At 38.3% G+C, this 26,152-nt stretch overlaps 2 protein-coding genes across 2 annotated transcripts; one reads left to right on the plus strand and one right to left on the minus strand.

The window, feature by feature from the left end:
- Positions 1 to 2,684: 2,684 nt before the first annotated feature.
- Positions 2,685 to 9,562, plus strand: psma4 (proteasome 20S subunit alpha 4). Its single transcript, XM_079254330.1, has 9 exons — positions 2,685 to 2,744; positions 3,174 to 3,203; positions 4,929 to 4,971; positions 5,114 to 5,276; positions 5,387 to 5,464; positions 5,663 to 5,751; positions 6,778 to 6,908; positions 7,530 to 7,653; positions 9,321 to 9,562. Exons 2-9 carry the CDS (start codon positions 3,201 to 3,203, stop codon positions 9,473 to 9,475), a joined length of 786 nt encoding a protein of 261 aa, XP_079110456.1. The 5' UTR covers positions 2,685 to 2,744; positions 3,174 to 3,200; the 3' UTR covers positions 9,476 to 9,562.
- A 3,374-nt stretch (positions 9,563 to 12,936) lies between these two features.
- On the minus strand, positions 12,937 to 22,714 carry oaz2a (ornithine decarboxylase antizyme 2a). The gene is given in 6 exon segments (XM_079248965.1): positions 12,937 to 13,842; positions 14,260 to 14,345; positions 14,686 to 14,858; positions 16,635 to 16,715; positions 16,717 to 16,783; positions 22,525 to 22,714. Coding segments are annotated over 6 exon segments (648 nt in total). The 5' UTR covers positions 22,635 to 22,714; the 3' UTR covers positions 12,937 to 13,711.
- Between the last annotated feature and the right edge of the window lie 3,438 nt (positions 22,715 to 26,152).

Consider the following 26,152-nt stretch of genomic DNA (forward strand, 5'->3'; position numbering starts at 1 on the left):
TTCTTCAAGATGAATAGGTTTTACTCGTGTCCAGCAATCTGTAAGTCGTAACACACTATCTAGATCTGGTTTGAATAGATTATTCCATGACTTTTAGATGTGTCCCTTTAAAATACACCAGTGTTGTTTAAGCTGAACCTTCTCCTCTTCGTTCTCCAGATGGTTTATTGACTTGTCATAAGATATTTTCTTTATTTTGAAGTAGCTGTTTCCCAATAATTGTCAAATAAAAAACAACCTTACAGTGTATAAACACCTCCACTATGCTTTACTGTTAAGATGGTGTTCTTGGGGTGACAATAGGCGTTGGATTTGTGCCGTTTTCATTAATTGCCATTAATTCTCGTCTAACAAGAAAATCTTTACCCATTATCCTTTTTTTCCCCTCACATCCATAACATGATGGATATTCATGCCAGTAGCTTTCTGGTTCCTTCAAAGTTACTTTTTTTTGGTCTTCCTTTTTAACACTTGGCCTCTTTCTTACTTTTCTGATAAATGTTTTTATTTTTACCTGTTTTATGAGAATTAGCGGTCGCTCATTTCTTGGCATGCTACAATTTTGCCATTTTCTATTAATCTATTTAATAATGCTCCAATAAATATTCATTGTTGTTTTTGTGTGACAAGTTCTAGCCAGTCAACCACATCCAAAGTCACTTATCAGAATCGGAATCAGAATACAGTCAATGAGTCAGCGTCCTGACAGACACGTCCTTCAGTACAACCCATCCGAGAGTAAACAAACAAAATACATAAAGAATAACAGTACCAGGCAGACTGAGGCAGCCTGGTACCTTTGCCACTGTGTTAATTTTTATAAACAGAATATACTGTAGGTGTTGGCGTCCAGCAGAATAATTATTACTACAATGTGATTTTTATTTTCTTTTTTTGTAACATACTCAACAGTTACATTGCAGACAGAGGAGACCAAAAGGTTCACATTCATAATTGTATGTTTCTAAGCAAGGCAGCTATGAGTTTATAAAGAGCTGTAAGGGATACTCAAAGTACTTGTTCGGGTCAAACGTGAGATCTGCACTGATTCCTTAATGAGATATAAACTCTGTCTTAAGGGAGCATTGGAGTCAGAGTGGACTCGTGGGTGAGAAAAAAAATTCTGAAGTTCTGTATATCCAATCAACTAGAATATAAATCTCTGTCTCATAAACTACTGAAGAAAATGTAGTTTTACATTTGAAAAAGAAAAAAAAATATGGTCTGGTGGCATAGTGGTTAGCACTGTGGCCTCACACCAAAAAGGTTGATGGTTCGAGCCTTGGCTGGGAGAGGCTCTAATTGATGCGCTTTCTGTGTGGAGTTTGCATGTTCTTCCTGTGTCTGCGTGGGTTCTCCCCAGGTATTCTGGCTTCCCCCACCACCCAAAGATATGCATGTTAGGTCAATTTGTTACTCTGAATTGTTCCTAGGAGTGAGTGTGAATGGTTATCTGTCTGTGTTGGCCCTGTGATGAACTGGTGACCTATCCAGGATGTGCCCTGCCTCTCACCCAATGATTACTGGGATAGGCTCCAGCTTCTTCACAACCCTAAATTGGACTAAGCAGATTGGAAAATGAATTAATTTCAGGGTCTATTTTATCATATCACATAGTTTGACAGATCTATAACTTGTTTTTCAAAATGCTTATTTAAAAAACTAAGAAAATATGCAGCAATACTGAAGCAAGACTTGTGAAAACTAAATGTACTGACTTGATTGACAACAGAAAAACTTCATTTTAAGTCATCATTTATCAGGATCTTTGTTATTGTTTTTTTTAACTCTCCAGTTTCAATCAAAACATTTTACTCTGACCTAAAAGCTGAAACAGAAATTAAATAAACAGCTGATTTAAACACAACCACGTGCAAACACCATCGCCTGACAAGAGAATGATCAGAGTCAGAGCTCAGCTACAGACAAATTTATTTACTACACTAATGATAAATAAAAGTGCCTTTGTGGCTTAGAGATCTCATTTTTTTGCTTTGTGCTGAAGGAAACTTCACAGAACAGAGTTTGTCAACAAATCTTTGTTTATATTTATTTTCAAATTAGATGGTAGACAGTAGAGCGCTGAATACTCGAATTCCTAATAAAAAGACAATGTGGCCCCCTGGTGGTTGGAGATGTTTACTGCAACTGTGACGACACGTTTGTGTTTGGACCAAAATAATACCACGAGCATTTCATGTGAATTTCATTTGATTACGACACTTCTTTTTGGCCTATGATATTATAAACAGATAAAAGATTATTTAAATATACTTTGTCCATTTTATCACTATGAGTGATTTCAGTCCAGTTCTTATTTCATTTGGCACGCCTCAGCCTTTTATTCAGTAGGAGTGGTGTCTTGACATTTGCACTTTCATAGAAACTATTTCTGATGATTGTTCAGTGAACTGTAGATACACAGTGGAATATACCTTTTAACATGGTCTTTTATCTTCCATAATCACATCTTTAATACTATTTTATTATTATCAAATTAGGTTTTATTGTAATTTCTTTATGTGAACAATGTGTAGCAAATTTCGGACTGAAGTGTATCTGATGTTTTTGACTAAGTAACGATACATATTCATTCATTCATAGCTAGGAACAAATTTATGGAGAGTGGAGAAATCAGATTTTCCCGCTGTCTTTGAACGCCACCAAATTCCCTCAATCGGCGCATGCAAATGTCAAAACGCATGACGCCATAAACAAGCGACTCATTGAAATATCTTGTATTGGTAAGCATTCTGTTTTTTTAAAAAGATAAATGTATTTGTATTGCCTCATTTTCAATTATTTAATATAAACTCTTATCTGGTAAAAGTGTGACAGATTTGTAGAAATACGCTTAGATAACTAAATAGTTACGTGCCCATCACAGAAGTTGGGAACGTTTTGTTGACTCATCTCCATTTATGTTAGCTTCCTAACAGCATCACTTTGTCTAAAGTTTATAGTTATCCTTTATATGGATATTTTATATTTGATATTATGTTTTTAATATGAATTAATCATGTGAATATCGTACTGAAGCAGTGAAAGGTACTCGTTAGCTCCAGTTTGGTCCCTTTCACTTTCGGTGTCAAGCTGCACTTAGCTGGTTGGTTAGCTCCTGAAAACAGGCTTCATAAACACAAACAAATTAACTTTAATTTTCTTCCCAACAGAAACAGGGTTTGATTGCAGTTTAAAATATGGTGAGTATACATTGAGTGCTCCCTCCTTACTACGTTTTCTTTCATTCTTTTTAAAACAAAAAATAAATCATAGCATCGCTGGAGTGAGTCAGGAATTTAGGCCATTTTACCGACAAGCTTTAATCCCTGTTTGGTATTTTCATTAAGATGAGCTCACATTGCCTACATCAGGGAATCTCAGCTCTGATCCTTAAAATATCATCTTGCAGACTTTCCATTGTTCCCTTATGCAACACACCTGACTTTAAGGCTCAGTTGCACACTTGTGCAGATCTTGTCATAGTTCCATTTAATTTGAATTAGGTGTGTTGTAGCAGGGAAACATCGAGTACCTGCAGGATAGTGGGTCTTGAAGACCTGGGTCGGTGATCAATGGCCTGCAGGACATGACTTAAAAGTATTGTATGAAGGAATGCTATGTTTCTAGATTTTCTTGGTACAATTATTGTCAAATAAATGATCGTAATGTTATGATTATCACGTTTATTCTGAATTAATTAATTTCCCAATACTATAAATGTGTAAAACCACATGTACTCTCCTTTTAGTTTAAGTTTTATATATTTCTATCTTTTCATGTCAAAATAACATAATATAACAACACAGTAAAGTAACCAACAAGTCTCATTCCAACTAAATCCCATCTGCTGTGTAAAGAATAAACAATCCCAACACATTAACTCTGGATTTCGCTCCGAGAAAATATATGGAAAAGGCTACAGGACCTCTACCTGGATTTGGGGGGCTTCTTTATTGAAACTACATCATAAAAATGGTTTTAATCCTTTCTTTTCAACCTGCATAGAGATGTAGAAATCATATAGCTAGCTTTTACTTCTGGTTGTGCTTTGGCAGAATAGCCATTTAACACATAGAAAACACTGGAACGATATAAATAAGAAGCAAGACCACTTCTCTGGGATTGAACATGCTGTCTTCTATGGACAATTACAGTTGCATACTGATGACTTATATTTGAACAGCAAAACTGTCTATCATAAAAGATGTAATTAGTTCTTTTCCCTCTCATCTGTATAATATAGTGTTTATTGAATACGTTGTGTTGCACTGTAAGACCAACCCGAGCTGTACATTATAAAATAGCAAATAACATGATAACATTAACGCTAGAGAAATATTATTGTCATTTATCCAAACTACTGCTCCTTTAGCTTCAGCATAAAAAGCGTGTGGTTATTCTACAGGTGGTGAAACCCTTTTCATGTATTTCTTCCTTTTCTCTGGGACTTTTTATGTCTGGCTTTATAGGCTGGTGAGTTGTCCTCCACAGTGACACTTTGTTTCTGTTCAGTGTGGAAGTTGCACTGATCTGTTGTTATGGTTCAGACATAATTCTTTATAGAAAGTGAGGATGTTGAGGGATCACCATGGTTTATTCATTGTTGTGTTTAATACCACAATTAATTGTTAAATTAAGTAATTGTGACATCACTAGTTGTGTGTATGTATATATATATATATATATATATATACATATATATATATAAAAACTCATAAAGAACTTCATAAAAAGTTATGAGTGCAGCCGCTTTCGTGTTTTAATATAGATTTTACACTACCGTTTTTTACGCATATTTTAATCAAATAAATATTTAAAAACTATCTGCTTGTGGGTTTTTCAGCCGTTGTCACTCTAAATGATTCAGTTTAAATAGTTTTATCTGTGTAGAAAACCTTTTTCTCTGTCTCTTTATTACCTTTCAGTCTCGCCGATATGATTCCCGAACAACTATATTCTCACCTGAAGGTAAAAACTGTTTATTTTAAAAGAATAAATTAAAAATATATAAATATTAAACATTTAACACAAAGAATCTTTGTCATGATTTTTTTTGTATGTTTTTGCTTTGAAAACGCATGCTCATTTGAAAGCTGTGTGTCATCTGTAGGGCGTCTGTACCAGGTTGAGTACGCCATGGAGGCTATCGGGCATGCTGGTACCTGCCTGGGAATTTTAGCCAATGACGGAGTGCTGCTGGCTGCTGAGAGGAGGAACATCCACAAGCTGCTGGATGAAGTGTTTTTCTCAGAGAAAATATACAAGCTGAATGAGTGAGCTGCTCTTGACTTTATTGCCTGTTTTAAATCTAAATGTGTCATGTGCTGTGCTGTGGAAAGGTCTGCAGAAGCCTGTGGTTGAACTCCTGTTGTTTTTCTCACAGAGACATGGCGTGCAGTGTGGCAGGAATCACATCAGATGCCAACGTACTGACCAATGAGCTGAGGCTTATAGCTCAGAGGTAAGCTCCAGCATCAATTCCTGTAAGGATCATGATTACCTCCATCTCTTTGCTGAGTTGAAATGTGAATACAGATTCAGTGGCCTGTGTTGGTTTTTTGTGTATTATTATTATTATTATTATTATTATTATTATTATGTATCACAACAATAATAATAATAATATTTTTGTGTGTTTGTTTTGCTTTTTTTTTTACAGGTACCTGCTGCAGTACCAGGAGCCAATCCCTTGCGAGCAGCTGGTCACAGCGTTGTGTGATGTCAAACAAGCTTACACACAATTTGGAGGTACAGAGCTTAGAAGTTACATACATACACATATCAGTGTCATATCAGAGTTGGACATCAACGAGGAGTCTTTATCAAGGTTTCAACATCCTTGCATACCTGTTGATGGATCATATTTGCAGGATGGAGTCTTGTGTCCCCTATATATTTTCAACTGGATTGACATCTTGACTGTTGACTATCTCTTGAAATTGATGTATTGTAGAAAGGTTAAAACAATAATTGCTCTGTGGCATAGGTGTCAAACTTTGACCTGGGGGCCAATTTTGGCCCACGAGGCAATACTAAATGACGACTAGAGCTGGGTGGCTGCCAACATGACAAACCTGGTGGAGGTTTGGTGCGTCAATCAGGACAAGTCCCTCTCCCAGAAAAATAAGCCCAGAAAAAGTGTGTGATGAAAGATTGTGAGCTTGTGAGTCCAGAGAAAAAAAACAAGCATTTTGAAATGGAAGCCTGAGCAGAAACACAGTAGCTGATCACACATGAGATTCTGCCACTGAGGTTCAGTGAGGTTCATTGTCATATCCGGAAGATTTTTTTTCAATAAATATCAATGTTGGTCCGTAAGTTTGTGCAATTTTAAATTTCGGCCCACTGTATACTTGAGCTTAACAGCCCTGCTGTCTTGCATACATAAATTTCTTTTTTTTTAGCTTGTTTTAGCTTGGCTGCAAAGATATCTTGCAAGTAAATTGAGCCTGCAGGTTTGCGCTGGACTTCAGGCAGATTTGTCCCTTACTTGCTTCAATCAAAAGGAACTGATGATTTTTTTTTTTTTTTTTTTATTTTTTTTTTTAAAAACTGTTTCAAGGAAATGTTTAAAACAGTTTTTGTACACTTTTAAATGCTGAATATTTTGTTTGGTGTTTTTTTTTTTTTTTTTTACAAAGTATGTAATGGAGCTGTAATTTCAGAAATATGAATCAGTTGTCAAACTATAAACTAAAGTAAAATATCTGCATGTGAAAAAAAGCAAATTTGGGTCATGAACAAAATCTCAGTTAAGTGTGTTTTTTCTGACAGGAAAGCGTCCGTTTGGAGTGTCGCTGCTTTACATGGGTTGGGACAAACACTACGGCTTCCAGCTGTACCAGAGCGACCCCAGTGGGAACTACGGAGGCTGGAAGGCCACGTGCATCGGAAACAACAGCGCCGTAAGTCTGGAGGAGAAAGCAAAAGCTGGATACTTTAAAATGAAATGTGTATTGCTGTTTACCTGTTTTCATATTAGAATCAAGCAAAGAAAACGCTGCAGATGTGTCCAGTTAGAGAGCGGGGGGGGGGGGGGGGGGGGGGATGACAGAGCTTTGACAAACAGCAGGGGGTGCCACTGCACAGGAACTGGCCGCTCGCATTAAACTCATGCTGTGTCCTACTTAGTGCAGCTAATTGTCTTCTCAGTTCATAGTAGCTTTGCTAATCTTATTCTGTCTCTGCACTGTTGCACACAAAGCATTGTGGGTAACAGAACCTCATCAGGGTATTGTGTTCACACTTTTGACAAGCGGCTTTACTGTAACATGAAACATGCAGGTTTTGTATGAGTGTTTACACAGAGGAAACATGCACACCTGAGCTTGTGTGAGATTCAGCAGACGGTAAACAAAAAAAGGTTCATCAGAGCTTTACATGTAACTGGAACTGAACAGTGTTTTTATTTGTTTTCGTTTTTAATCTTTTTCTTTTGTAAATTCTGTATTACTTATTGGAAAGATGCTAAATTTAGACTCTACTGCCTTTTACCTGTCTCTTGGTGTTTTTGTGCTCCTTTCTAGGCAGCCGTCTCGATGCTGAAGCAGGACTACAAGGAGGGAGAGATGACATTGTCCTCAGCCCTCGCCCTTGCCATCAAAGTTCTCAATAAAACCATGGATGTCAGCAAACTGTCTGCAGAGAAAGGTAGAAATGGCCACCGCAATGGGTGCATTTATGCAGCTGAATATCATACATTTGGCCTCATTAATTTGTCTTTTAATTTGGTCTTTAAAAAGTCTAAAAATGTCTAAAATTCACATCTTTAAATTTAAGGCCTTAAAAAGTTCAAATTTAGTCAAGTCTTATTTTTTTTACATACAGACCCCTTTGCCATGTTTCAGTTTGAAAACAGGGTCCTTTATAAGTCTAAACTCTCCTGTAGTTTTCATGAAAATGTGTGTTTTTTTCAGTACATCGAGTGCAGTTTAAGAAAAAAATGTTGCTGAGCACTGCCTGTAAAGCAAAACAAAGTGTGTCACGAGCCGCACTTCCCTCTCCATTTTAACCCCACTCGCCTCAACATGCAAAGTGCAAAAACACTGAGCAAAAAAATTGTGTGGAACATGTGGAAATGACTTATAACCTTTATTTTGTTCCAGTAGAAGCGTTAGCTCAGTAGCCTGTCAGCTTTGGCAGGGCTTTTCACTTTGTTAATCCAAGGTGTTGACTCCTTTGGACCGCTTGCCTCGCTCTGGTTTCTATAGTTAGAAAAGGGGACTGCTTGACAATTAAAGAGGCACCAGTCTTTTTTTTATTTCATCAAAACAAAAATATAAACAAAACCATACATATACATGCAAAGATTGTCGATTGTGAAGACATCACACTCTGACAAAAAAACCAGTGTTAATCCAGTTGTGGTCCCTTCCTTATCTGACAACTTCTTCGCCAACAGCTGTTGTTTCTTTAAAGACAATGTCGCACTGTTTGACCATGGACTGAATTTGCTGAGAATAATCCCAGCAAGTTCAAGGAAAATGATAATCTCATCCGAACATCATCATTTCCTTGAATATTTCCCATTTCTAAATACATTTTCTGCATAGACTTCATCTTGTTTTGGAACCAACAATAATAATCTGTCCCGGATTGATGGGCTGCAAGAGATGCATCTCAACGATCACTGCTTATGTCTCTCCTCCTTGGCATCGTGTTAACACATGCCCAAACGCTCTCGCCCAGCAATCTGCCAAAGCTTTTGTTTTTCTTACAAGTGATCATACTGACGATGATTGATTATTCCGGCACTTACTTCTACAAAGATGCAAAAGTTTAAAGCTGCTTCATTTCCAGTCAACCAAGGCATGTAAATGTATCTGTCGACAAAAATGTCCGTCCATTATTCATTTCACTAGTCTGAAGTGCTTTTTGATTTTCATGTCAGCAGATTAGATTAATAAGATTTATGAAATTGTAGTGTAATCCTTGGAATAAACCACAAAAACGCTCCTATTCTTCTCAGACAAATGTTGTGGAGCACAAAACAGAAAGGAAAAATAGGAGATAGTTACCAGCTGTCACTGACATGCTTTCATTTGTTTGTACACAGTTGAAGGGCAGGGCTTGATCATTTGCACAGTTAGACAGGCAAGTAAACATCAAGTGATGTTGCAGTTCCTGTTCACTCTGTTTTCATTGTAGGCCAAGGGTTTGTTTACAGTTTAAGTCAAATTTCCAGGTTTGTGTCCTCCCATTATTGACATTGATGCTAAATAATGTAAAGCATACTTCACTTAGTCATAAAAAACTACAATGATAAATATTTGGTGTTAATATTGTTTCTAACGCATGAACTTGTGTCGTTGCATCAGTGGAGATCGCCACCCTGACCCGCGAAAACGGCAAGACCTGCATCAAGGTGCTGAAGCTGAAGGAAGTGGAGGAGCTGATCAAGAAGCACGAGGCCGAAGAGGCCAAAGCTGAGAAAGACAAGAAAGAGAAGGAGCAGAAAGAGAAGGACAAGTAGTAAAGCCAGACGACATGAGAAGAATGAATGGGATGTTTGTTGGTGTGAATGTTTGCTTCAGGTGTTTCTTTCAAATAAAACCAAATAAGGAGAGAAAAAAATACTGTTTTTGTTTGGGTTTTTTTTTCATGGTTTTTCACGTTGCTTTCTGCTGACGTTGTAAATTAGGAATTTCTTAAAATCCAGTTTAGAAAAACTTGAAGAATTCAACCTGAATGACTGTTTCTTACTCAGATCTGAAAAGCACAGCACACACAACTCAGACTAAACATAATCTTTACTCTCCCTGAACTAATGAAATGATTGGGCCTTTTCAGCTTTTCTGTCTGGTGTGTATATATATATATATATATATATATATATATATATATATATATATATATATATAGGTAGATATAGCTCAGTAAATGTACGGATGCTGATCTGAGTACGATCTTCCAGCTTTTACTTAGATGGATCTCCAATAAAGCTGTGCGTTTGAACCAATTAGTATCTTCTTACTGGCAGCTGTGGTGGTCCTTTGGTGTAACAGCAGTTGGTCATGCAGGTTTCCTGTAGCAGCATCAGGTTCTGCTGCTTTGCAGTCATTTTCCCAGCTGGAAACATGTTTGCAGTCTTTTCCAGGCTTTGGGAGGAGACCGCTGGTGGCGTTTGATGCTGTTTGTTACAACTTTCTCAACAGCACTTTTCCCAGACAGCTTCCATGACTGACTTCTCACATTTCTTTTGTTAGTTTTGCAGTAACTGCTTTTTGTATTGTTTTTCATCAGCATTGGATCGTGTCATTTATCTTCCATACTCATGATATATGTGGATTTAGCTGATCAGTATGAGTGTAGCTAATGCACTCTAAATCAAGACAGATGGTTTAATGCGTCTTGTATAAATTGTGTAATGCATGCTTTAAACCATTACGAAAGATGAGATCTGAATTACAAAATGCCAAATCTTCTCTTTAGGGGGGAAGGATCGTACCTTTTAAAGCTCAGTCTGGTTAAGAAGAGATTGTTGAAAAGAGGCAGAATGTCGTTTTGATCACTGACGTTTTCTTTTCTTTGAGCGTAAATGAACAGGTTGAATACATCGAACTTGAAAATTTAAGATAAACATGGAGTTTTACACAATTCAGTTCACTGTTTTGCTGCTCAGCCAAAAATCTTTATTGTTTTGGTTCTTCTTTCTCACTGCTTTCAAGGTATAAAATAAATACGCAGCATCAAGAGGACAGATGCAGATTCAGAGTAACAGATGGACACAAACTCAACTCCAAATCTTTGCACTCTTTCAACACTGAGTCTTTAAAAAAAAGAAAAAACAGCTGATCCCTGTTTTGTCCTGCACTGTTGGTTTAACAGGCTTTATGTTTGCATATGTGGATACTACTTTATTTTACTTTCATACTTTTATACCTGGAATAGTAACATGTCTACTAATGACAAATAAAACACTTAACTTTTTTCTTCTTACTGCAAAGAACAAATACAGCTCTTGAACTTCAGGACAAACAACATGCTTTCTTATTGACAATCGTCTCAGCTGATATAATTCTTCATCTGTTAGGGAGCAGCATTAGGAGCATCACTAGCAGCTTTCTGTAGGACTAAAAATATCTGGAATTGTACTGTAGTTAATAGTGCCAAAGCAGCCATTAGAAAGACTTTGTGGTGGATTTTACCAGCCAGAGGTCTGTGAGGTCACCGTACAGCACAGAAAAGTGGATTTCCATTAGAACATCTGATCTGCAGCAGCGGGGCATCTTCAGAGGTTTTAAGTGGTTTTAATTCTGTAAAGCCAGAGTTTGGGAGCGGAGATGCTGGACATGTAAAGCGATGGTTTCTGAGAAATGGCGTGCAGCTGATGTTGTAACCACTGATCAGCTTCCATCTGAGGTGAGTTTATGTAAAGTGACCATAAGATTAAGGCCAGGAAAGGACTATCTGCCTCCTGTGTTTCAGTTCAGGGGATTTGTAGGATAGATTGAGTTTTAACATACTGTTGTGACATTAGTGATGCTTTTTGTGGAGGCTGGAGAACTTTTATGAGGCTTTGGAGTAGACACCTTACATGCATCCAGTGACAGTTTTCTGGCTTTAGTTTCCCCTTTAACAATGGTTAGATTTCCTCTGCTTTTCTCAGATGTTTCACACCTTAAACGTCAGTCGATGATAAAGCTCAAAAACATAAACTGAAGCTTTTCAGTTTCATGTGACAAAAGGTCTGTTAGAAAAGAAGTTGCTGCCATTTTTGAGAGGCTGACAGAGCAGCTGAGAACATCCTGACCCAGGCACTGAAAATAGATCTCCACATCAACTAACCTGGGAGCTCGCTGCCACTTTTGGCGAGAAGCCAACCGTGAGTCGAGTCGGCTGGAGATTAGCACGAGTCAATCAGCAGAAACGGACAACTAAAAAAGCCCTAAAATAAACCCCCTTTCCCCTCCTAACATCAGCCTCATTACTTCTTACTTTCTCTGGTTTCAGTTAAAACCCCATCTTTACTTTTTGTGCTCTTCTCTCAGCAGGTCACAAAAAAACAAAACAAGAAAGCATGTGACACAGAATACAAAAAAAAGCTTTAGTTAACATTTATTGACCCACCCTTCCCAAGCAGACAAACAACCCCCCCCCCCCAAAAAAAACAATCTGTAAAGTATACAAGTGTGGATTTTTCACTTAATATTTACCAACTTATCACTAAGAAACAAATTCCTACAGCTATCACAACAAACAGTAGAGAAATATTCATAGATAAAAATAGACTTCTGAAAAACTTCATTAGTTGATATTATATAACAGCTTATAGTCAGGGTTCAATCAGTAGCAGTGAAGAGCGGTGAGATAACACATGCAGGAGGGGGGGAAAAAAAACCATCACGGGACACACGAATATGTTGGAGTAAATATGGAGTGCAGTGGGGAATGTAGGTTAATATTGCTTTACATACCATACAAGGTTAAGATTAGCTGAAGTTTGTGATTAAGATGACTTCAAAATCAGCGGCAGACAGACTGTATTCTTTGGCGTTTCTGTTCAGAGAACTTAAAAAAAAAAAAAAAAAAAAAGCAGGATTTGTCCTGCATTTTTACTCTACTTGCATATATGATAATCACCTGAAGTACTACTGTTTTGTGAACTAATTTCCTCACACAGCACGTGTCTGAATCTGTACAAGATGAAACCTGACATTCTCTAAATAAGACTCAGGAGTAATAAAACATTGCACTCTCCTCTTCAGGCACAAAAGCCCCCCCCCCCCCCCCCCCCCCATTTCAATAAGCTTTTAACTGGCGCTGTGGATGTCTTCTGAGACTCAGTTTTTGCTTCTCATGTATCATCAATCAAATCTGCTAATTTTGTCTTTTTGCTCCATAATACACAATTTCCTGTTATGTTTTTACCAAAAAAATCTAGATGTTGACCCTAATCCAACACTGGAGGAGCTCAAACTGATTCAAATGTGAAGTTTTTACATTTTCCTGTAACTCAACAGTAAGTGAAGCTTTTGTTTCCCTCCTGTTTTTTTTTTTTTTGTTTTTTTTTTTAAACAAGACAAATACTCAGCTTATGATGACACAGAGCAAGTGACATATACTGGAATGATGCTGCAACATGCTGCAAAGACAAAATACAGAAATGTGCACATGTGCTTAAATGCCAAAAGCAACAGAGCTTTCATTCATCTATATTATGAAGAAAAGCAGTATTTTATTGACCATACCACATCCCATTATAAGCCATTTGTAACCCTTAACAACAGAGCTCACATGGTTTACAGCACTCAGTCTTTTACAAGAAGGTGAAAGCTGTCAGAGGATATGCTAAATTTATGTAAAACGCTGCCTTCTCCTCAACGTCCTGCAGATGTTTGTCTTGTTTGTGGCAACGCAAACAAATAATGTGGCATAAAGAGGAAATGAGGGGGGACAAGAAAAAAAAAAAAAGAGAAAAAGGCCAAATCACACATGACCAGTGACAACTTAGTTCAAACTACGCCGATCCGTGCTTCTGTTATCAGTCATGTTGAAGGAAGAGAAAAGGGAGCTGCAGCAGCAGCGTCGTTCTCAAACGCCTCCCTTAATCCCAAGTCTGAATAAACGAGACTGACACCTCCATCAGTGACCTCAGGTGATCTCAGTGGTGGAAGGCTGTTGTCAGAGGGAAAGTCAAGGCAGGGTTGATCCAGGGAAGAAGTGGGAGGGGGAAGGTGGGAGAGGGGGTGTCAGGAGATTGTGGCAGTCACTCTTCATCTGAGCTGCTGTTTTCCAGAGAGTAAACCATAAAGGCTAGATCGGGCCGGGCTGGTACCATCGGGTTACCCGGCTTCACCATCTCGAAGCCCATGTAGTGGAACGTCTTGATGATGGACACTGGAAAGGAAACCAGAGGAGAGTCTGAGCACACATTCACAAGAAAACTTAACTTCCAGCTTTACGGACATCTCAACTCATTACTTATTAAAAAAAAAAAAAAAAAAAGGGAAACAACTGTTCTGTATCTCTAATAAAATACAAAAAGAGATAGTTTTGTTATTCTGCAATGATTTAATAAACAAACTACAAAGTACTATTTGTGCTTCTCTATGCATCGTCCATGTCAGTAAGTAGGAATCTTTAGAACAGGTTTTTCTCAAATACACACTCCACATCACACAAAAGGAAATTCTTATAGACTGTGACTTATTTAAGATACATCGCCACAAGAGTATAAAAATGGCTGGCATAAGACAAAAACATGTCTCAAAAGAACTATAAAACTATAAAAGACTATAAAACAGGAGCCCTTACATCGGTCCTCTCTGCTTTTGTGGAACCACAGGAACACATAGTTAACTTTGAGCTTCTCCTCTGCAAACTCAAGCAGGGCAGTCAGCCTGAGGAAGACAGATGTTTAAGTCAGTGAGCGAGTGAAAGATGAGCGGCGATGACGCATTAAGTCTTTTTTTTTTCCCTCCCTCTTTTTACATAAGCGCTGCAACTTTACATAATGCAGTGGCAGCTGCAAAAGCTGGCTGCATTCGGGACTGGCAGAGAGCCTGCAGCAGGGAATTTTATTCTGTCTTGTCACAGATTACAGAAAATAAAAAAGTTTAAAAAAGGCATTTAACTTGCATAACAGCTTAAAAACATCATAAACAGCCTCTCAAACAATATAACTCATGGACTGAACTGCTTTGATCTAATAAGATGTAAGAAACGGCCTTCTGAGCGTACCCCTCTTTGCTTCCCTCCACTAGCGGACCAGCTGGGATCTCCAGGAAGAGGCTGTCCTCTGATAAAGCTGTATCCCAGAAGGCAGAGCGGCGTTCACTCAGCTGGTAGTGGAAGCGGAGAAGCGAGGGGTTCCCACTCACTAGAGCGTCCTGCGTCACCGTTAACTTGTCATCCTGGGTCAACACAGACAGGGAAGATTTAGGATTAGATCACAGCTCATAAAGGTTATAAAAAACCCACCTTTCTTTTCCCGAATGATTAGAACAGATCTTTGTACCGGACTGAGTTTCAGATTGACAGTGAGTCTGATCCTGTCATTAACACCCAGTGGTGTTGTCACACTGAGTAAAGTGTCTGAGATGCAGATGTTATTGTGTGAAGTACGACATCAGTGTTAAAAAACATGTATGTGTGACTGTATTTGGAGCTGTGAACACTCTGCTGAACCAGTGACTCCAGAGAGGACTGCACTGTCACAGAGGACAGATGAGGATGTTCATGGCAGATATGACTGATCTGTCTGATCCTAAATCTCTAATCTCTCAGTCAGTCACATGTCTGGGCTACAACCTGACACACATGCACACGCTGCGGATACAATCTGACTGTGTATTAAACAAAACAGTAGTTAAATTATTAAATCCACACCAGGTGAAGATGAAGCAGATCTTGTTTGCTTTTTTTTAAAGCTTCAAATAAAGTGACTTTGCAAAATGAGGGTACAATAATTAGTAATGCATTTGTGTTTAGTGCACTGAACCAGAAGGGCCCCAGAGGGATGAAGCACTCAACACAATTATGACCTGAATGCTTACAGTATATTAGAACAAAACGTGCAAACGCATTTTTTTTGCTTCAACCTTTCCAACTTTACATTTTAGATACTGCAACTTTATTTAAGGGGACAAAAAACTACCAGGACAATTTAAAGCTCTACATATGAAGTTATGTATTTGTTAATTTGATTGATTGATAAGAAAATTCCTTATTGATCTTATACAGACCCAGGATAGCATTTAAAATTATCCTCTGCTCTGAACAGAGTTCTTGTTTCTTTAAAGCCATCCCGACCTTAAATCCTACTTTTTTTCTGATTGGCTGTTGGTAGTGTGCTTATCAAAAAAAAAAAAAAAAAGAGAGAGAGACCATTTTCATGTTACCCTGGAACTTCACGTTTCTGTTTATAAGGATTTTTCAGAAACAAAAATGTGAAAAAATTCTAAGAGTGTTTGAATTTTCTTCTAATGCAGGAATGTCCAGTTCTGCTCCATGAAGGCCACTGTCCTGCAGATTTTAGATGTTTCCCTGCTCCAACACAACTAATTCAAAGGAAGGGATCACTGCTTTTGTGATGCTTTTGCATCCATTTCATTTGAATCTGGTATGTTGCAGCATGAAAACACCTAAAACCTGCAGTTGCCCTCCAGGACTTAAGGTGGGCATTGTTATCCTAACGCAGTCTGGTTTTGTGAGTATAAAAACATGAGATTGGTCTATAGCAGCAAATAAGGGAAGTTCAATATTGGCTTTTTTTTAACCGATATCTAAATATACAGATTTTGGCCATATCTTAATTTCTGAAAACAATGTTAACCGATAGATATTTTTGAAGCAAGTTGTGCCAAAAAAACAAAAATATCTGGACATCTATACATAACATCTCTTATAATTTATCCTTTTGAGTTAGAGGAGCCTTAGCTGAAGAGTTTGATATATTATATGTCCATGTTGTTTAAAAGTTAAGTCATTAAAAAAGTAAAAAATGTCACTGATAATTCCAGATATTGCGATTTAATGTTGATATTAGCCAAGAATATCGGTATGACAATAATGTCAGACATCTCTACAAATAACCTAATAGTTACATATACGTTTGTGCTTTCAGGTAAGGCTTGGTGGTCACAGGTATTATGCAGGTGTGTAAACCTCATCAGAAAGTCTTTAGTTACCTGGTGTAGTAGCACGCCGTGAGAGTGATCCCTGACAGTCCCTCGCCCACCCGGGATCTTCAGCTGTGGGTGAGGGGCATCAGGAGCACCACAGAGGCCCCGGAGCCTGAGGAATGGAGCTGGGCATCAACGACCCCGCTAACCACGAACTGCAGGAGCAAAAAGATTAACCAGGTCACACCATCTGTACTAGCTTTCAATAAAAACCCTTTGACAAATGCAAGAGACTCATTATTTTCTAATGATCTTCTCAAGCACAAACAATGTGTTTAAATATCTGATCTGACGACTCGACGGCGAGCCCAACAAAACCACTGGAATGCAAAAACCAATAACTTTCATTTCATCACTAAATGTGAATAGAAATTTCAGTGAGGGGGATTTAACATAATTATACTGTTTTCTTGTTTATTGAATCTTTTTTTGACATCTGCAGTCCTTTCAAAATTTAATTAGTGCTCCAGGCAAGATCATTTTGTTTTCAACTAACTTTTTCTGCCAAACAAGTTTCTAATCAGTAAAAGCACAATGAGAGCCACTCTGCTTTAAACATTCGACTCAGTTAGTCCTGCTTGGTTATTTGTAGATGTAAGCACTTCTCCCACCCTCTGACCCAAATCAGGCAAATCTTAAGCTAAAATGCATTATCAGAAAACAAAGCTAACAAGCATGTCACGTGGGCAAAGCTGCAAACTCCTGAATTAGTTGCAGCTAGTTTCTGTCACAAGCTGTTTGTTGTGAAGACAAAAATCAAAGCCTGTGATTTATTACTGCATTCAAAAAGTTCCTAATGGGCTGTGAAGGTCGGGGGTGTACATCATAAACAAGCACATGATCTGTAAACACCTCTGTAAATAGCTTTGCGAGGCTTTTGGAAATGCACTTATTCTGCGTTTTGAGTTTCAGACAGGGTATCATGAGGCAGACAGACTGGGAAACAAGGGCATGGGTCCTCATTTTGTCAAACTTTGACCTTTAAACTGTGCGAACATCCTCCTTTCATTGAGTCCAACTCACCCCCGTGACAGGCACCTTGACTAAAACCTGCCATGCTGACATGCTATCTTGCTGGAAAATGCAAACCTGTTTGCCAGTGAGTTCAAGTTTCCAAGACATGTGCCACAAGGGAACGGCGGCTGCAAGCATCTCTGCTTTCTCTGAGACAGAGGAGGTGTGCCACGGTTTCCCAGGTGAGCACACAGGTAACCTGGATGACCTGATCTGCACAAGCCAAGGGAGGGAGGAGTCGGAAAAAAAAAAGAAAGAAAAAAAAAAGCTCATGTTGGCCTGCCTGCCTGTTCATGTTGCAACAACAGCTGCCTGCACTCTTGTCTCTTCAGTTTAGGTCTCAGCATTGCAGAGTGGAGTAAACCTTGTAATTTTAGTGCACCAGTGGCTCACCAACACCACAGGAGTTATCGAGACAGTGACTCACCAACACCACAGGAGTCTGAAGAAGCATTTAGAAGAAATTAGAACTAACATGAGCGATCATGCATTTCTCTCCCCTCATGCGATCCTTTAGTTTTTCTATTCTTTGAAGTCATTACAGTACAAAAAAGTCTGACCCCAAAAGTTGCGATAAAAACATTATGGATTTACATTTTCTCCCACTTCTATGCTCAGATCTTTCACTAACTACAGTCCAAACCAAAAGTACCCAATATCTAATTACTTTAATTTTAACCATCCAAAAGCCAACTAAGTGATGTAATCTTAATTCACAAAGTTGTTTTCATAAAATACATGTTTACGAGCTTTTAAAATCCTCCTTAAATGTACCATAAATTAGTGCAAACCTGTGTTTTGATCCTTACATAAAATGCAAATTCTTGTCAAATCTACTTTATGCAAAATAACACTTTTTTTTTTAATGAAACTAGTGAGATAATGTTGCCAAACTGGCATTTAAGTGGTTAAAATAATTTGAATAACTACATACCTGGTCATTTTGATTAGGATTTAAATTAACTGGGCAATTATAAAATGTGAAAAAGAATATTTAATCCAAGTCATTCATATAGCAACTTTCACTGTAAAAAAAAAAAAAAAAAAAAAAAAAAAAAAAAAAAAAAAAAAAAATCAAAAAGCTTTATAGCAAGACATAAAGAAAATATATAAAAGATACACATCTACATATACGAACATAAAAACAACATTAGCTGTAAACACAACTTCAACTATATTAATCTGTAATCTTCTATAGACACAAAGAGTCTACAAGAGTTAAAAACTTAATATCTCATCATTAAAGCACCTTAGAGTCCATTTAATTCAGAGCTCACACTGACACTGGCTGACTGAGGACAACAGGTAGGACGCAGATGATAAAGAGATAAGAGCTCCTGCCAAGACATAGAGACCTACTTCTCTTTTTCCATCTTCACTTTCACATACCAAGTCTGCCCTTGATGGAAATGCCAGCTTGTTTTGAAAGGCAAAACAAGCCTTTGACATTTAAGTCATACTCCAAGCAAGCCACCCTCCCTATCTGGAGAGCAGCAGCCCACACCAGCAAGTCAAAGGTCACCCTAAGAACAGAATGTGGGTTACATCTTTAAGTTGATGGGGGATACACACTGTATCAGCATGCAGACCAAACAGTATTAATATGCCAGTGAGGATTTAGTTATCTGTGTATGCCAGTGAGGCTCGGATGCCAAGTGCGTCACGGTCTCGTTCTGTTGGGAGGTGCGAGGGATTTCTAAAAAGGATGAAACCTTCCACTGCTCATTTGTTCTTCTTGAGCCGTAAGCTGTGATGAGATCGGATTTAGGTGAATTGTTTCAGGAGATGAATGGTTCGGGTAGGACAGGCTTCCGCAGCAGAGCTTTGGCCAAATGTCAAAAGACACGGCCTCGGCCATAACAGGAAGCTCCCTGACAGGTCCTCTTAGAGGACAAAGACACAACAAGCCAGCTTCTAAAACTGCAATTACCTGCTTAGTCATGGGGAAAATAACAAAAGTAAATCCAGACGGTGAATGTAAATTATCTTACACCGAGAATAATTTACCCAAACCTCTGATGACAAGTAAGCAGTTAAGTAAACAAAACCTCCAGATCCTGGAAGCTTCAGCAAGGCAGCGCAACGGAAAAGATGTAGAGACAGAAACAGGAAAGGCACACGTGCTCTGAAACCCGAGTATGGAGGGACGTATTCCTGTCAAAACACACAACTCTGACCCCAGGACCTGCACTGGTCAGACACACACGAGTCAAAAAAACAGATCCATGGCAGCCACCTTGACCTGAATAGCAACAGCACAGGATTTTCAATCCAGAACATGCTTCACAAAAGCTGAAGTTGAATCCATATATAAATGTGGCTGCGGGTAGAAGATTTTGTTTATAACTCTTATGTATTCCTCCAGAAAACAGACTAGCAGCATTTACTTGTGGATAGGAAAAAAAAAACTGTTGAGTCAGACTAGCTTTTCATGGCTAAACTGGGAGACGCATACTAGATATAAATGATTCATCGTTGATAACATAAAATGTTGCTGTCAGCACATAAATCATTAGCCGTGTTAATGCATCTTTGACCACTGGCGTCCAGCTCAAGTCCTTGAGGGCTGCTGCCCTGCAGGTTTTTGTTGTTTCCCTGCTCCAGCACACCTAGCTGAAATTATTGGGTCATTGTGAAGAAGTTGACATCAAGCTGCAGGATCGGGGCAGGCAACTCCGGTCCTCGACTGCCACAGTCCTGCAAATGTTAGGAGTTTCCCTACTGCAACACACCTGATTCAAATCAATGGCTAATTAGCAGACTTGTGCAGAGTTGATGTCAAGTTCTGCACAAGTCGGCTAATTTGGTCTTATGTGTGCCAGATGTGTTGCAGCAGAGAGACATGTGCAGGGCTGTGGCATTCGAGGACCGGAGTTGCCTACCCCTGTGCCAGATCAAATCTGAATTAGGTGTGTCAAACACCGGCAGGATAGCGGCCTTCGGGGACCTGAGATTGATACCCCTGCCTTAGACCCAAGCAAAAACCATGTGACATATACACACACTTAAAAGTGGAGAGGAAAGGAAGACTAAACCAGAAGTTAAGGGTCATTTTAAGACCCCCTCTTCCAGCCTTTTTTCTGTAATTTGTGGAATCACGCCCCTGCTCCTGAGCTTTGTTAGATGAGTTCTGTACAGGCTTTGTCAGTACAGGTACACTCTGGTATGTTTGTGGCACCCAACTTTTTAATATGCTAGTGTTCAACAGCAGAAAGTGACTCCAGCTCAGAAGAAGTTCTAAGATTTAGGAGTGGTAAACAAGGGAAAAATGCTCAAATGATTATGAGCTTGGTGACTCCAGGTGTAAGCTGAAACCGGTTGGCACAGTTAAGGTTTGGATATTGTGATGGAAAATTCAATCCAGACTCTCCCAGCAACCACTCAAGAGATCCGTTTGCCAGTCTATTAAAGGGGCACTTAACTGTACTCAGGTAGCGCAGGATAATTTAGCAATTTCTGAGCAAGTGCACCCCCCAAGCCCTACTACCACACACATACACGCAGATTCCATTGATGCTTGAGAGGTGAACCAGCAGAAGGGACAAGGTTATGTAACCAGACTGATGTAGGCCAGTTGCTGCATTCAGCTGGTAGGGTCACAGCAGTAGAGCTAATATAGTCTGTGCTCTGGCTCACAGCATCAATGAACCGCTCCCTCTCCCCTCGCTGTTTGTCAGATGACAAACCCATAGAGGACAAAAGCAAGCTTATGTCTCGGAGAACGGAGGCAGAAAATAGAAACTCAAAACTATTGAGCAATGAAAGTGCTATTAAAAAAACATTATTCTTAAGTTAAATATTTATCTTAAATTAAAGATCTCATAACATTAAACATGTGGAAAATAACTTGGTACTTCCAAAAAGAAAAAGAAAAAAAAAAACAACAAAAAAAAAACAAACTAACACCATCCCAGATTCCCCCAATAGTTTGACTACAGTGATGAGAAAAAAACCAAAAACAAGCACTACTCATTCCAACATCACAACACTGATCTTGTTCAGAACAGCCTGTCTTAACCTCCACCATCAGATCAGAGTATTTTAGGCCAAAACAGATACATCAGGGTCAGTAGGTTAGGGAACAAGACATTTCAATGCAGTTTGACTACCATATTGAATTGACGTGGTTATTTTTCAGATGTAAAAATCCAGGAGATCTCAACGACACAACATTCATGCATGCAAGCATTGTTGGTGTCAGACAGACATGTTATTATTTAGATTAATTTAAACTATGTAATAGTACTAGGTTGTCTGTAATTCAATAATCAAGTGCTCATTTAATTACTGGTGATGTCTTTAAATAATTATGAATGACAATATGAATATGAATAATTCCTCATCGACTCATATTTTCCATAATTTTGAGGTTTCAGACTTGTGTTTACAAAACAATGCAACTTGACATTCAGTGTAAAAAAACAAAAAAAACAACAGTCGGGTGTATTTTAAAACAGCACAAAACAGGAAGCAACCGGAAGCTAGAAAGCTTTTCTGAGGCTCTTTAAATTCTTTGTCAACAGTCTCATTCATAAATAATATTAATTATTGTTCATCACATCTCGTTTTACTGCTCCTTTATGCATGAGAGACTTTTTTTTTTTTTTTTGGGTGTAAATTTATGGAATAAAGTGGATCTGCTCTGCATCTTTATGTCTGCCTGCAAACAGCCAGCTCTTGTTTATGCACAGCTCTTCGGTGAAACTGCTGTATTTCTCGGTTTTTCGCTTCCCCGTTTAGCTGCTACTTTGCTAGCCACAGCTTAAAAAAACAAAACAAAAACAAGTAAATCGACCTTCATGGTCTGACAAATAATGACTGTTTTTAAACATGTCTTTATATAATATATATTTATTTTAAAATGCACACGAAGTCCTCCTACCTTTCCTCTGTGTTCAGCATGATAGCTTCGAGGAAACAAGGGTCTTTAGCTCCTTTATGACAACCAAAACTGTCACTGTTTATCAAAAACTCCACAGATACGTTCACCATTCGTAAATTAAGACAAAACTTGATAGTAGTTTTGGTGTCAGACGCGTCTGTTTATATAAGCAGCAGATTAAACCAGAAGTGAGGCGCTACTGTGCAGCCGACAGCGGCGCAGTCTGGGATTTTATATAGCTGCAGCAAAGCATCATGGGTAATCCACCTCCGGCTCCTCTGTCATTTTTTTATTCAGAATAAAAATAGAAAATAAAAGAAAATAGAGCTTAAACGGTTAGATAATGCAGTGACCTCCCAATGTAGTTATTGATTTGTATATTTCTTATTGCGCAATAACTAATGACCAAAGGGTTATTTATACTCTTTATAAACATCATTAGAAAGAATACTGAATATTTAAAGCACTTTTTTTTTTTTTTTTGTTTTGCTAATATGCCACTTATTTGGGTGTTTATAGTTTTTTTTTTTATAAACTCAGGATTGAGATAATTTAGAAGTCAGTTTGTCTTCTTTTTATTTTTTTACTTGATATTTCTGGTGTGTTGTAATTTACCATGGGATTTTGCTTGATATGGGATATCATTGACGTGTTGTTAATTATGAACATATACTTTTTAAATATTTCATATAACTGCAATGTAAAAGCATGGCCATCCCCCCAAAATTTAAATATCACTGTGGGAAGAGAGAAAAGGAAACTGGCAAAATCTGGGAAATGAAAAAGAACCATTCAAGCAACAAGACAAGTAAAAAAAAAAAAAAAACAAAAAAAACACAGAGTAATGTTTTACCGATGTCTCTGGCCTAAGTTGTTATTTCAAGTGGCTCTTAATTGATTTACCTGGTTAAATAAAAAGAATTAATAGAGAATAAATGAAGTGCTGCAGAGCAAGTCAGTTAATGACAACTTTTGCTCCAAACATTCATCCTCTATGCTTCACAAACGAGTACATTGGAACTTGGTAAAGTGGACTCTCTTGTGACTGTGATCAAGTGAATTATATGAAAGGACAGATGGAGAAAGCTGGCACTAACACTTAAACGTTTCTAACAAAGCTGACGGTCTCTTAGACATTCTCATACAAAGTAAAAATTGATAAAAAAAAAGATATAGTGATAAACTGGCATGTGTCGGGTGATCATTTCACTATGAAAGTATGTTATCAACTCAGAGTAGAGCAGCATCCTTTCAGAGTGAGCAAGGTATGAGTAGATTGATGCTCCCATTTTATACCGTCTACTTGGTGGCAAAAATCATGAATCACACCTGTGGGCACTGATGAGATGTCCATGTTTTATTTTCCTCAGTCCATGCTAACAGATCCATACATGCATGTATTTTTTGCAAACAACTTTTATCATCAGACAATAAAGAAATGAGTTGGCACACATGTAACATTGCTGCAGAGATATTTACCTGCAGTGTCTTCATGTCACTGGTTAATTTTGGCTCAGCTTACTTGGAACTTCAGCTGACACGTAGCACTAGATAAAAGTACCTGATACCAAGTAGTGCCAATTAGTTAAGCTCAAGGCTACTATGTAATTAAAGGAAGGTGCCACACCCACACCCCTTCATTTTCAACAATTGTCTTTTTTACCTTTCCAGCAAAGTGTCATTTTTGGATAATTGCCTGAATTAGAATCACAGTGTAAATAAATTAGCTAATTTTGATATAGTGTGATGACACTTCACAATAACACTGTTTTTATTTTGGTTTTTAATCCTTACTTTTGTTGTTAAACCCTAAATGCCAATTTTAGAACAAAAAAAGAAGCCAAATTAAACTGAGAAAGAGATGGCATTGCAATGCCAGTCCTGGAAGCAATAAAGTTGCAGAGAAAATGCAGTTCAAAATATTATATTGCAAAGTCTTGAGCAATGACCGTAGAAAAAAAGTTCTTCTACGTCCTTTAAGTGTGAGGGACAGTTTCCATAGTGGCATCTACTGAACTCTTAAAAGTGATTAAATAAGTAAACATTCACTGTACTCTTATCTATACTTGAACAGCGATAGGTTGAAGATGTAAAGAAATGTGGACGTATCGCGTAGACCCCACCTGTCATTTGCTGGGATCAACACCATCAAAAGGTCTCCAGAGAGGTACATTATGGTTTCATCCCCATGTAGTGGGATCACTGTCACAGTTGAAGAAATTTGTGATGAAAAAAGTTTAATTTAATCCCTAAAGATGACCAAAAAGTACTTTTCCTCTGCTTAAAGTATTTGTCAATCACTCAGAGTTCAGCTTAGCTCATAATCTAAGTGAATCTGAACATAGACCCAGTTATGTAAGGAGGCATGGAAAACAGCCCCAGTACCAAACAGATTATTGGATTAGTAACAAGATAGCAGCAAGGCTACTTGATCCTGACACACACATTGCAGCATTCATGTTGGAGGTCCAGCATGCCTGGGTAGGGAGAGGACGTGGGGGTCATCGCCACCTGCCTTCCTCTGAAACACTATGTTTGTGATGTAACAGTGTGTGACCGATGGAAGGAGTCAGTGTTGTATGACAAATGACACCACCACTGAGAACATCTAGCAACATTTTGCAGGTAAAATGATTTTGTAGCCTCTCTTGGCCTCTTGGAGTCTTGATGAAACAGTTCTGGACCACAGACACAGACCACAGTTTATATGTCAATAACTTACCCAATGTATGTAAAACTGTGAAAATCCAATTATATGCGGATGACACAGTATTATATGTTCATGCAAAAACCAAAAGTGAAGCCGCTGCAATACTCTCTGGTGCTATGGTGCCAGTATCTCACTGGCTCCATGACGCTTGTTTACATCTTAATACAAAAAAAACAGTTTGTATGTTTTTTTCCCGGCAGCCAGCAGAGGCCGAACAACCATTTGTGTTAGTCAATGGAGAGAGACTGGATGTGGTGGAACAATTTAAATATCTTGGAGTAGTTTTTGATTCTAATCTAAATTTTAAGCAACATGTGAAAAAAGTATTGCATGTGATTAAATTTAATCTGTCAAACTTCAAGCATATAAGACCCTTTCTGACCACAGAATCAGCTAAGGCTTATATGCACGCCATGATATTTAGTCATATCACCTACTGTTATACCACTTGGTCTCACACTTCAGAGGCCATTTTGAAGCCACTAAAGTCCCTCTTTAAGAGAACACTGAAAACTCTGGACAAAAAGCCATTACACTACCATTATTGTAACATTCTAAGTAAGTATAATATTTTGGATTTCGAAAGTTATCAAATTTTTATGGATGCTTGCCTTATTTTTAAAGTTGTAAATGAACTTGCTCCTCCTCCCTTAATGGATTTTATAGGTAAAAAACCTAGCGATCGGCCAAATACCAGAGCATCGACCAGAGGAGACTGTAACGTACAGCGGCGTAGGACAAAATTTGGTCAAATGGTGGGGTCAATCAGAGGCTCACAAACCTGGAACACACTGCCAGCCCATGTCAGGAACTGTGGCACGTATTCAGCCTTTAAAACAGCTCTGAAACACTGGCTGAAAACCAACCAAGCATGCTCACACTAGGTTATTTTTTTTTCTTGGGGCCTCTTAAACTCTG

Source organism: Telmatherina bonti (genome assembly GCF_933228915.1).
Source record: "Telmatherina bonti genome assembly, chromosome: 2".
Taxonomy (NCBI): domain Eukaryota; kingdom Metazoa; phylum Chordata; class Actinopteri; order Atheriniformes; family Telmatherinidae; genus Telmatherina; species Telmatherina bonti.

Bases quoted from the DNA above. Each gene is read 5' to 3' on its own strand.
- psma4 (XM_079254330.1), top strand. The intron at 4,972-5,113 runs GTAAAAACTGTT...TGTCATCTGTAG, and splicing joins AACTATATTCTCACCTGAAG to GGCGTCTGTACCAGGTTGAG. The intron at 7,654-9,320 runs GTAGAAATGGCC...TCGTTGCATCAG, and splicing joins CAAACTGTCTGCAGAGAAAG to TGGAGATCGCCACCCTGACC.